This window comes from Phycodurus eques, chromosome 17, assembly GCF_024500275.1.
Source record: "Phycodurus eques isolate BA_2022a chromosome 17, UOR_Pequ_1.1, whole genome shotgun sequence".
In the NCBI taxonomy this organism is placed as follows: domain Eukaryota; kingdom Metazoa; phylum Chordata; class Actinopteri; order Syngnathiformes; family Syngnathidae; genus Phycodurus; species Phycodurus eques.
In genome coordinates, this window is record NC_084541.1 from 18,868,542 (window position 1) to 18,881,899 (window position 13,358).

Consider the following 13,358-nt stretch of genomic DNA (forward strand, 5'->3'; position numbering starts at 1 on the left):
TGGGATAAATGGCCATTACACAAGCCGAAACTGAAATGGAAGAAAGTCTTAAGTGGGTCTGCTGGAATCTTTGTCATGCATGCAGACCCCCACGCAGTTAGAAGCATATAATTCGCTATATGGCGAACGTCACATGACCAAACCTGGAAAACAGGTGAGCGGATGTCTGAATCTTTGATCCGTTGTAAAATCATCATCTCCCTCAGTCAACAACAATAATCCGTGAAATACAGTATGCAAAAGATCACTAAAAGATTGAAGCTGGGAGAGCATGTTAAAAGAACTTTGGCGCTGACCTCAGCCACCTCAACCACGATTTGGTCAAAACCGAAATAGTTCCTCTTTCGTAAACAAAATTCCCACCCATTTTGAGAAAGATTGGCTTAGATGTGTAGTGTTTAAGGATGGAAGAAAGCAGACCCTGTCAAATCATTGTTAGACACCTGCCCAAATGGTTTTGGAATTTAAATGCAATAGAACACTTGCGTTGTTGGTCTCTGCACACAACCATTACATGCAATGAACAGAATGATTATTCTCATGAGTGTTGGCACTTACAGTGATCCTTTTTCTCTTTGCTGTTTGTGAGAAGATGCCCGTTGTGAGAGGCATCGGCGGCAGGTCTCTTGTGGGAAGTCCGGCTCAGCGTGGCCCTGTTGGATGTTGAGGTGTCGCCCCAGGAACCCATATGTTGCCGCTCTAGCGTGGAAACGGTCACCATGCACTCCTCTGAGGGGTCTGAGGCTGCACTCGCCCATGAGCTGTTCATGCGGGAACCGGTGCTGTGAAGGCCCTTTGCTGGAAGTGCATGGGTTGTTGAGATGGACATATTTTGACAAATGACACCAATCAGGCAAATCATTTTCATGGAAATGATTAGGCAGGGAAAATCACACTGTATCCAAATGGACTCCATGTTGACTTTCACGGGCACAATTAGAGAGTCAAAAATATTTGTCGTGGACATGACAATATTCCGATCCAGTGCATCTCAGATACAATAGTGACTGAAACTGAGAAAGACTTATCTTACCTTCTGTGTTGACGTTGTTTCGTCTGGGCAGTGTCCCCACCTTGTTTGTCTGGGATTTGAGGCCACTTAGTTGCACCCCCTTGTGACCAAGGCTGTGTGTGTTCTGCGGACCACCATCTGTTGTGCCACAGCTGTCTGAACGACACAACTGGGTGCCTTTACCTGCACGTAAAAATCAACATTTGTCAATCTCTGATTATTTATATGTAGATGTAAATAAAAATAAATACACAGCATTAACCAAAATTTCTATTTCACTCATCAGTCATTTAGAATGGTCAATGCTGCTCAAGTTGCAAAACCCACACAGCTGAAAACAATCTCCTTATGATGTATATTAAAAAATAAATCATGGATATGAATATTTGTTAAGAAATGAAAATTGCCCTGCGATTGGCTGGCGACCAGTTCAGGGTTTGCCCCGACTCTCGCCCGAAGATTGCTGGGATAGGCTCCAGCACGCCCGCAACCCCAGTGAGGATAAGCGGAACGGAAGATGAATGAATGAATAAAAATTGCCACGATCCTCTATGGACCTCCTGCCACCATTAAGGCTTTGTTCACAGTAATACGGCAACTTACAAAAAGTGACAGTTGAACAAACAATAATTAATGTTTGCATTTCTTATATTGTGATTATTTTTAGTCCCACTGCCCTGCATTCTGCCCGAAAATAGCATATTAAGTGATGAAAACACACAAATTCAATATACATTTCAAGTCTGCCTATTACCCTATCAAACAATGCAATTTAAAATGGTGTATTTTAATCGCTCTGGGAGATGCTGTCATGTTTCTCTCTAAAGAAAGGAATCCTATTTATAAATGCATCTTTGTTTTTTTTTTAAATTTAATACACGGAACTTTTTTAGCAGAGCTCTACACTTCTATACACAGTGTTATGATTTTGATGTCTTTACTCAAATGACTTCAAGGAAATTTTAACAACCTGCCAGAATTTAACTTTTACAAAAAATATTTACAGTGACAGAGAGTAGCCTCATTTGAATTTCAATACTTTAGACGAGGAATGCAGCTTTTATTTGAAGCCATCACGCATATGTGCCACCCAAGAACATTCATGTGAGCCTGACGTCATCAGAATACACACATTTATCAAATGTCGGCATTAAATTAAAATTAGCCTCTGAGATAAACTTTCAGTGTAGCTATGGCCCAACTTGTTAGTCTCCCTTCTTAGTATGAGCCATGTAAAAACATACCTGAGACCTCAATGTTATCCACAGTGTGTCCAGGAGTATAATTGAAGCCGCACAAATTCTTTGACACCATAGCGTATCTTTCTTCCTCCTCATCTTCAGAGAGGCGGGTGTCTCCCAAATCCGAGCCAAGCGTTGAAGACATAAAGTCCATTGGAGGGTTGGCGGCGTTGGACATGTTTGAATTGCTCTTCATGTGCCTGATACAGTGCACACATACAGAAGATATTAATCAGACACATAACACGTCATTTAAATAGAACCACGAGGTTAGACTAATACAAAAACAAGATCTCAACGTCTGCAGTCACTTAACTGATTACATGCTCAGTGTGTGTGGGTGTTGAGCAAACAATGGGGTTCTAAATGGAGTGGATAAAGGATATCTGGATGGTCAAAGGCTGTCACCAACGTGGCCGTTATCTCCCAGCTGTCCTGCACGACGGCTCACATCTCACCATCGAGGCAATGCATGCCTAATTACCAACTCTATTTACTGATGTCAGAACAGAGAGCTATTCTAAACCCACATATTATAATCTTGTCATTTTCCAAAGCTCCATCAAAAGCCTTATAGAAGAATGATCTTTTTGTTTGTTTGTTAACTCTTATCAGATTTGACTAAATTAAAGGTATCTGTTGAATATGTTATCTGCACTGTGTACCTTACTTATAGCAAATTTCTAGGATGATTGTGCCATCCATGCAATTAAAGACAGCGTTGCTGTTTACCATGCTTGCTTGGCGACTTCATACTGGTAAGCTCTGGTCAGCTCATCCAAATGGGCCTGCAAAATGGACTTGCATTTCCTCATGGTGTGCCGAGCTGAGGGATGATGATGACGGCTGGTTGTAAACGGCCGCCGCTGCTGCTGCTGTCGCCGGCGAGGAGGCTCTTCCTCTTAGAGGGGGAGTGGGTCCCTTCTCCTCCTCAACATCATTGTCCAAACTCTGGTGGCGGTAGGACGGGAGCGAGAGAGGTGGGGCCCAACTGCTGTTGTCATATCTAGGGGACAACGGTCACTATTTTTTAATTGCTGAGTTTCCACTATTGGGTGGCTAGTTAGAATACAACACAACAATTTTGTTTTATTAGGTATGATGGTCTATTTAATTTATCCCAAAAGCCTTCTGCATTTACAAAGATAATAATAATTTTATGGCCAATGTATTATTGTAGTAGTTGTGGTGGAGAACTGTATTTGATCTGTGACTGGACCTTGATACAAAATTTTAATATGGCTACACCACAGAGAAGAGTGTTGTGAACAACCCTGCCAAATTTGAATGATTACAAAAAAAAAAACATCCTTCTCAGCCTTTGCACGTTTTTAGCAATTATGTTCAAACATCTGTAATGTATTTAGAAACTAATCTCTGAAATCATCTTTACGGGGTCTTTAACAACATGTTTATTATTGTTGTTAGAGCATGTAGAACTGCACTACATAATAACTTAATTTAATGCCTGTGATGGCGTCAGTCAGAACGGACCTTACCTTTATAATCATTGTCAAGCAGATTTTTGTACTGAATCCCATTAGATTGTTCTGGTGTAGTGAATGAAATAATGTTGGAAAGACACAGGACACAGATGCGGGAGATCTGACTTTCTATGTGCGCTTGGAAGAGTGCTTGTGGTCTCATGTTTGCGTGTGAGTGGACTGATGAGATATGAATGCATCTTACCCTCCTCTGTGGCTTTCCTGGGGGTAATGGTCAAGGTCAACCTCAGTACCAGGCAGAGGGTGCATGGGTGGTGGAGGCAGGGGCATGTTAGCCCAACATGTCCCATTTGATTTAGGGGTCTTTGTTCCACCCTTCACCTTCTTTTTCTTCCCTACCTTAGCACCTGAGGGTGGGGAACAAGAGATGGAAATGTAAGACCTTTTTTTGCCGGCATGCTAACAAACGCCGGCGTGCATTTAACCCTTTTCTACACACACTGATGCAGAACTGCCTTTAAGTCTATATTTTTCCAACCAGCTGCTTTTTTAGTTATCACCTCTCTTTTTATGTGCTGATGGCAAACGATCACTTCAAAATGTTATGATATTCCTTAAACAGGCATCGAAACCTGAGGCAACCTCTTCCATAAAGCTTCTTCTACTTTATCTCTGTATGTCGTGACATTTAGCTGAGCGCAAAGCTCATTGTGGAGAGCACAAAAGCGCACCTTCGTGATCCTACTGAATATATTAACACTATACGTATATAGACATGTTTATATACATACACTATATACTCATAACGCTGATACATTGCTAATCAAGTTAACCCAAAGAAATGCGTCATGATTGTCTGACATTTCTGGGCTAGATAAGCTCCCAGGGTAGAACTCTGACCAAGACAGAAGAGTAATTAAGAGCATTATCCTAAGGGTACATTTGCAGTGAATATGTAAATAAATTCGCTCTTTTCCATTTTGCACTTTCTGTGGTTGAGTTTGCCAACTCCCTTGTAGGAATTCTACTTCTAAAAACATAACTGTCACGCTATATTTTGTTCCCGGGCATTTTTGTGTGCGCAAACACACACACACACACACACACACATAAATTTGTACCAGTGACAGGGCGTCTATCAGTTAGCGAGTAGCCCAGGTTGGCTATTTCCTGCTGGGCCTGCAGAGAAGCCTTCCAGCGGGGATCTGGTCTGTCTACCGCCAACTCGTGGAAGCTGTTAGACTGGAGTATCTGGGTGGTGGCGTAGGGGGTGGGCTCGCTATCTTGCACTGGGCTGCTGTAAGCGGCCTTCCCCATGAAGTCAATACTGCTGTAGATGGCCCCATCCGACAGCATGGTGCCCGTCTTCTCCACCGCCGCAGACGGTAATACATCTGTGACAAACAAATGAGGCGGTACAGGGATCATCCGAAGATTAGATGACATGAATTTAACAATCTTTAAGGTCATTAACACTCCCTGCTGCTCTTGTTCTCATTTGTTAAAAAAAAATAAAAAAATAAACCAGCTCGTAAATAGATTTGATCTGAATGGAAGTGATGGTCTGCAACCATAATTAACATGCATCATGCTGAGGAAGCCCGGTGGAGTGTTCACATGATGATGCTCAGCCCTGCAGCTGACCAGACCTCTCCTGAGCTTGACGAACATGTAAACGCAGCACGCATGCAAAGCCCTATTATGATTAACTCTCAAGCTCACCACACAATAGCAGCGCATGAGGGGGAAAAAATGAGGCAAAAAAAAAAAATCCATGTAATAGCACAAATTTAATCCCAAATATCAGGCGCGTCAAACCACATTAGCAAAGTATAGCCCTCAAAGGCACTTTTAATTTCTCTGCGTGTTTGTTTTAATGTCAGGCCTTGTCACTGCGCATAACAAATGATGAACATCAAAACTGTCGTGCCAGGCAATGCGCGCTGTAACTCCCATCAGCCAGCTCATGTTTACCTCCTCGGCCAAAGTTACCGCTGCCTTTCGGACTCCCCAATCCCCCGTCTGCTGGAAGGCTTGTGGAGGGCCACGAGTCTGCCAGCCAGGGTAAGCCAGGGTCACCCGCTTTCAACAGGCCTGGACGGCTGAGGGACGGATATTCGTAGGGACACAGAGAAGATAAGATACACGTCAGCACATCAGAGGCATATTATTAAATAAATAGCAGCATGCATTTTAATAATGCTGTTTTTCCTGTTGTGTTCAAAATAAAATGGTGTGAAAACCGATTGTGAATGTATTTACTCCCATGGAAAAGCCTCAAGCACAAACAAGAGTGACGAAAAATGTGGGGCATAACATGGAAAGATCAGACTTCTGTCTCCCCTTTAACTCCACAAACCAAAGCTCTCCCTGGAGAAACCAGGAAGACCGGAATACTCATTTAATCCACTTTATAGCCTTAGCACAACAAAAATTTACATTTTAAATTGAGAATCATGGACCGCCTCTGGCTGCTCAACTACATGGCAGGCGTCGTCTCCATGGAAACAGAGATAGAAAAAGACCATTAAGTGGTTCAGCAAAGGCAGCGTTCATTTTGTTGCTGTGGACTACAGCTGTAATTTATATGCGCGTTGACTACAAACGAAAAGTTGTGAGCAGCGATTCAGGAAGAAGAAAAAAAAAGGACCATTTTCATGTCGTATCAGCTGCTGTCAAAATGGCGAAACATTTGCATGCTTCATGCGTCCTCTTCGCATGTTTACTTAATGCGCTCGCACACGCAGGACATTTTCCACTGGGCCTGACTCGCCAAGCAACATGGGAATTGTTTGCAGCTGACTTGGTGACAGCTCAAAGGTGTTTAACAATTATACCAATAATTTCCATTGTAAAATACACACATACATTTGCATACATTTGAGAAGCACGTGTGCCAGTGTGTGTGCGCGCGCGCGTCTCCATTGTTGTGTTTATTTTAGTCCATTATTTGCAGCAATTTCCATGGCTCTGGATTATCTGATTTAGTTGGAAGAACATTAATAGCGCTTTCTTTGTATCATTATTATTTTTAGTTCTATTTTCCTTCTTGCTAAACTGGTTTGCCTACTTTATTTGAAACACTCATTACAAGACCTAATTTTACACATTTTTAGCAAGCACATAATTCTAGATTAAAAGATTGAAATTAGGACCCTTTCATTATCATTAGCAGGTTTTTTTTTTTTTTTTTTTTTTTACAGCCATAGCATGCAATTCATATTTTACACGAGTAAGTAAAGGTACAAAACATAGCATACACCATTCGTGACAAACTGGAGAAGTAAGCAACTTTCCAGGCTTTTTCTGGTCAGACATTGAGGGAAGGCCTCGTTCATGGCTACCTCGACCATAAGTAATGCTGGTCTGGGGAATCAGACCAGAGACCCTTAGTTTACAAGCCCCATTTTAATCATTTGAGATGTTTGAGTGGAAATTCGAGGTGCGGCGCACTGTTCTTTCAAACCTATGAAGCGCATTTTAAATAGCACATTTATCACCTCTCCCCTTCTCTCATGACTTTTCCATTTGTCCTTAACGTTAGCGGTGAAGAAGGAGAGCAGCGTGCCTTAATTAATTAGTTGCATTCATAAGAAAACGGTGATTAATGATGACCAAGTATACAGTACATCCGTGACGATCATTCCGTATGAGAAGGAAATATTGGAATATGTAATCCAATTCCAATACTGAACTCAGATAATAACTTCACTTATGGCATTAAAATGTGTAGTTGGACAGTAGACTGAGATTGAAATGCAAAACAGAAAATCTCGATAAATTCCAATTCAAGAAAGTAAAACGAACTCTTACCTTCCATTTCTGATCAGACCTCTGTCTCTTTGGAATGTGACTGAAAGGAAAAAGGGAAAAATACAAATAAAGTTCTCAATAACAATAACAAAACTGTACCGTATTGCTGCCATTTTGAATGACGGTAGGAAGCTGAATGATTGGAATATTTAAATCACAATAAAAAGGATATAAAGGATACCTGCGCGGGTAAACGTGAAGGATTGCACTGCAATGACAAAATAAGATGAATCCATATTTAAAAACGAGAACACAGATTCAAGTCTTATGCAAATGTGTATCAACTGCCATATTGAGGGACAGACAAATTATTTAGGTATGAACCTACCCTGTTTCCATTAATAATGAATAATTAATAAATGTCACCATCATTACCTGTTCATATAAAAATTACAGGTAGCGTCTTGGCTTAGTGGCTAACATAGAAACGAAAAGAAATAGTTCTTTACCATCGCTGAAAGAACCCCACCGCATTTTTAGATCTACAGTGATGTTTTTAATTTCGTTTGAAAAAAGGGATTGGAGAAGCAGCACTAAAACATGTAAATCCCTCTTAAACCCCAAAACCAAGTCACTTTAATACACATTATGATAATAGCAACATAGCCCACAGCTCACCAAATGGCTAAAAATATATATTGCGTCCTTAAATCTTGTGCTTCATGTTTGATGTGCAAACAACGCTGTCAAAGGTCTGATAATGGGAGGTGATGTTAAATTACTTATCTCACATGAATGGATGACAGTGCTGAAGCACGCTGCTGATGGAGCGTGGCACATTTGACGCACACCACTGCACAGTGGATAAACGTAAATACAGCCTATTTCCACCAGTGTTGAATATATTTATATCGTTCTGCCTTTTAGTCAGCTCAAATGAAGTCAAATCTGTGATGACATCAAGTCTCATTGGGGCGTAAGACCAAATGAGCTTTGAGATTCTGTATTGATGCAGAACCATGTAAATTGATTTTTACCTGCATAGTTGCTGAGTCCTTTCCGCTTTTTTCTCCTCCAGTACAGCCAGGCACTGAAGCCCATGAGCACAATCCAACAGGCTCCGCCCAAACCTGCGATGAAGGCCGGCTGTTTCACCACATCTGAGATACTATTGTTGCCCTCCGATCCTGTCATTACATCCCTCTGTTCTGCACCTGGGGACCCCACGTGCACAAATATAACCACAAGGGAAAATATTTCCGAACGGTTTGATCCTTTATTGAACAATTTGATGAAAACATCCAAATAAAATGGGAATATGCAAAGGGGACGTTGTGAATTAAGTGCATACAATCACTGGAAACATGGACACACTTCCAATATGAGAGCTGCATCAGAAAAACTAAATCTGCTTATTATCTGTGGCTGGAGTTTGGGCTTCAAGTATTTTGCCACTCTGATATCACTCAATTAACTAAAATATTGAAACACCTCTCAGTATGACGCAGTGCTGTTCGACATGATTGCAAACGACAACTATTCATTCATTTTACCAGTCATACCCACATTCACGCCAATGGGAAATTCAGTCTTCAATTAACCTAAAATACATGTTTGGGAAATGCGGGAGGAAACCACACTACCGCACCTTTTTGTTTTGTTTTGAATGATCAAAATTTGGAATTCTATATTGGCTCTGTTTGGATTTTGCAGTTGACCCCAACGGGGGAAGTAAAGGAATATCACAGACAAAAAAAAAAAAAAAAAAACCTGCCAAAAAATCGAAGTCTGAGCCATGGAAAAGAATACATGTAAAATATCTAAATAAAAATAAATAACTAAAATAAACAGCATCAGTGCATCCAATATATAAGCGCAGTTAATCAATTCAGCAGTGCACTTATCAAGTTGAGCCTAAAAGACACGAGATTGACAGAGCAGCTCTGACAGAGTTTGATTTTCTGTTGCAGTTACTGTGCTGTGAAATTAGATTCACAGTCTAGGGCAGGAACCCCCAATCCTGACACACACACACACACACACGCACACACACACAAACGCACACGTCATTAAGCTGCAGCCCACAGGCCTGTGTTTCCCTTTCCCTGTCTGTTAAGGCTGTTATTATTTATCAGTCAAAAGTCACAGATGAGGAGCATCTGTCCTGGGCTCCAATATTGACTCTGGGCTTATATACTCTGAGCATCCTTTTGCTATTTTATAAGAAGTGATAGGCTGATAAGCTTCAGCAAAAAAAATAAAAAAATCACTCTCTACTTTGCTAGCGGCTGCAGCCCATATATTGAAGAGGATTATTGATATGGCTAACAGTACTTGGCAGTGTTACCAAACACTACATGTAATGAACCACTATTGATTTTTCAGTAGATGTCTGCAGTGTAAAGAGCAATCTTCTTTCTGCAGGGTGCTAAATTGATAAATCATTTTCTCAGACCCCAAACTGTGATGGACCCCTTGGTCTAGCCATTATTAGGTCATTTTATACTGACCTCAGGTTTGCGCGTGTGTATGTGTGAGTGGATTACCCAAAGTGATGAGCTGGGGTGTGCTCTTGACCCCCACCCCAGCGCTGGTGCTTGCAGCTACCTCCACACGGTATTGCACTCCACCCTGCAGACCCCCGACAACCACTGAACGGATGGTTGCATCCACAGACTTATTGACATGGAACTGGGTTTCGTTAGCCAAACACCAGATCTGCCAAAGACAAAAAGGTTGACAGAATCCATTGTAAGCTTGCCGCAGTGGATTGTTTTTGTCAAGTGTACGGGCCTGACTCTACCTTGTATTCCTGGATGATCCCGTTCTGTTGGTCAGAGGGTGGAGGGTCCCACGACACGCTGATGGAGGTGCTATTGTTGCTTCCGACAGTCAACACGGTCACTAGCTGCGGGGGTGCACTGGGTGCTGATGGGTGAAATAATTACACAAAACAAAAGAAACACATATTAACCAGATATAGACTCCAAGATTTGTTCCAAAATGTGCATGTCAGGTTACTGAAGGCTCTAAATAGCCCATAAGTGTGAATGTGAGTATGAATGGTTGTTTGTCCATAATTGTTTAATGGTTGACTGGTGACCAGTTCAGGGTGTACACAAGCTTCCTGCCCAAATCAGACACGTTAAGCTCTAGCGTAACTGTGACACTGAAAAGGCTTTATTTATTTATTTATTTATTTATGTTTAGCTGTGCAACATCTTGCAACGCTAATTCAAATTAATTCATACATGAAGCCACCTGGCTTGGTAACCCACACGGGCGGATTGGAGATATAATGAGACTGCAGGCAGCAGGGCTCCAACACTATAATCGATGCAATTTAACACAGTATCTTCTCTGAATGGACTACTAAACTGCTTGGGGTCCGCAGTTTCTATTAAACCCTTTGTAATGCTCCAAAATGGGTTGGAGAGAATGATTAGCTGCAACGCAATTAGGAAGAGCCAAAATAATAATGCTATCTGTAGGCAAAGCATTGATATGTACAACATGGCAGAAATGTGCAAAGTAGGTGGGCCATGATTGGGATTATGATTGTCCACCACCTGGCTCCACGGCAAAATGCTCACTGTGACTTGACATTTTCAGATTAATTTCACAAATGGGAGAGAGAGAAATGTCACAGACGAGCACAAACTCTAACTGAGGTGCAAAAGGAGATTGTAGATTTATTTTAAATGGATGCCCTCTGAGTCTACCACATTTACACAGATAATTTCTACAAAATCATTCAATGTATATACGCGTTAGCATACATTGTGAACAATCACAGATGACGACAGCTATACCAACATTCCAACATTGAGTCAACACTGATACTTCAATGTAAATTATGCATCCCAGTCAAATCTTACACAGTGTGCCACTAGAACAAAAATATGCTTAAACTGCTTAATTTGCTGCTTTGCATGATGCAATCTGGTAAACATAACTTGCTCCGCTAATGAGCCCATCACGTAAACTACTTGAGAAATGAATTAGCAAACGCCCCCACTCCCCATATGCGGCATTTGTGATGTTAATGGGGAGTATCACATTGTCTCCCTTCTTAGCTGCCAACAACGGCCACGTGGTGGGAATGTATTTCAATTTTAACTGTGACTTTGGATTTAGAGTTGTACACCTGACCATGTGCTTGCCCTGTTAGTCCTGAGAGTCCCACTACAAGGTGCCACAAATGTGGTCCCCTTTTAAATATCTGCCTGTGGTAGATAATAAGTGTTTTTCTACAAATTTCTGCTGTGCAAACCATTTCTGGCTCGAGATTAATGGCCTTTTTGTTGTTGTTCCCTAATACCTTTTCCAGGATCCCGCGGAACTAAAACTGCTACCTCAGTTGGAAAAATCCTCCAGTAATCCCGTGTGGCCATTTTAATTGGGCTCCAGTGAGGTAAGTTTCTTATTTATTTTATTTTTTGCAGACACGCGTGTTCAAAATCCCAGATTGACCCTCTCATGTGTTGCCATGAAACAGAAATTCTGCGCGTTGGAGATTTCTTTCACATTAATGGCCTTATCTCGACTCGCTCTCAGTGTGAGCTGTACCCCTGCCCGCTTCGGCTGATGCAGCACCTGGCCGGGTTGCAATTACATTTGGAGATACAGTCCCCAAAAAGCCAGCCTGTAGATCAGCTGCCAGATTTGTTCACTGGAAATAACAACCGCATTTTATTTGATCGAGGATTAAATGCCGGAAATAATATTTGTCAAAACAAACAACATTACAAAGTGACTGAAAGCACCTTCCGTGGTATTTCTCCTAATAGCTTGTTTGGAGCCAGCTCACTTATCATGGATGCTGATCTTTTTACATGGTGAAACAAATTATGATTGGATTCTCGCTGAAGGATTGTCAGTTATCGTTTTCCAGCATCAAGTCACCATTAATCTTAACGACCTGAGTTGAAGAGGAGTGTGATATGGCTAAAGACTGATGGAGCTTGTGGGGGAACGTGGGCCTGGGTTGAACAACAACAACAACAACAACAAAAACAACCCAATCCAAGTGTATAATTGTATATGTCTGTGTATTAGTGAAACGGGAGGGTCATGTCAAAAAGCTCTAGTATTGGTTTGTGACAGACATTGGACAGCAGGGGTCCAAAAAATCAGCAACTACAGACCTGAGCCAATGTCAAAGGCCCCCAACCTCGTATGCCCACCCATCCCCCTTGTCTGCACACCCACAGAGGTCTGCGCTTGTCACGGAACCCTGACTGCGCTGCCTGTTTTAACATACTGTGCACATGGCACGACATCCACACGGATCCGTAGGTGAGTGTGCTTCAAATACCATTATCTATTACCCCCTTCAATTAGAACCATTTACACAGAAATCATTTTCATGCATGAAAATAATAAACACTACATCGTTCCTGCAACATAAAGTCCCAACAGATGTGCTGTTATCAGAAATATTTACCTTCTTCCAAAGTCCGCGCTGTCATGGATTCACTGTCTGCGCCCTGAAACTCATTAAAGTATGGTCGCACTTTAATCTCATAGACAATTCCTTTCTTCAGAGCCAAAAGAGTCAACTCCCTCTGTGAGGAGACTTTTAAGTCCTGTATCTGCCACGGTCCTGGAGAGGGCAGCCCTGATGTCTGCCGGTACAGAACACGGTAGCCTTGAATAAATCGGGATGGATTGTCCACCTGAGAGGAGACAATTGTATCAGATTGAAGGGGACGCTGTATGGTATTACAGTATACCAGCGGTATCATACAAACTGTACAGTTTTGGAGGTTTTGATTAGAATTCAGTTAATGCCCCCGGTGCCCTTGTTTCATCCATCCATCCATTTTCTGAGCCGCTTCTCCTCACTAGGGTCGCGGGCGTGCTGGAGCCTATCTCAGCTGTCATCGGGCAGGAGGCGGGGTACAC

General features: G+C 41.9%; 1 protein-coding gene across 1 annotated transcript in view; it reads right to left on the reverse strand.

Moving 5' to 3' along the window:
• Nucleotides 1–13,358, reverse strand: part of LOC133415847 (roundabout homolog 2-like) — a 68,104-nt gene that overhangs the window by 4,155 nt on the left and 50,591 nt on the right. Inside the window, 14 exon segments of the mRNA XM_061702348.1 lie at nucleotides 559–798; nucleotides 1,034–1,195; nucleotides 2,257–2,453; nucleotides 2,986–3,053; nucleotides 3,055–3,259; nucleotides 3,943–4,105; nucleotides 4,820–5,092; nucleotides 5,673–5,800; nucleotides 7,512–7,551; nucleotides 7,693–7,719; nucleotides 8,489–8,665; nucleotides 9,998–10,169; nucleotides 10,255–10,379; nucleotides 12,898–13,129. Coding sequence (XP_061558332.1) covers nucleotides 559–798; nucleotides 1,034–1,195; nucleotides 2,257–2,453; nucleotides 2,986–3,053; nucleotides 3,055–3,259; nucleotides 3,943–4,105; nucleotides 4,820–5,092; nucleotides 5,673–5,800; nucleotides 7,512–7,551; nucleotides 7,693–7,719; nucleotides 8,489–8,665; nucleotides 9,998–10,169; nucleotides 10,255–10,379; nucleotides 12,898–13,129 — 2,209 coding nt within the window.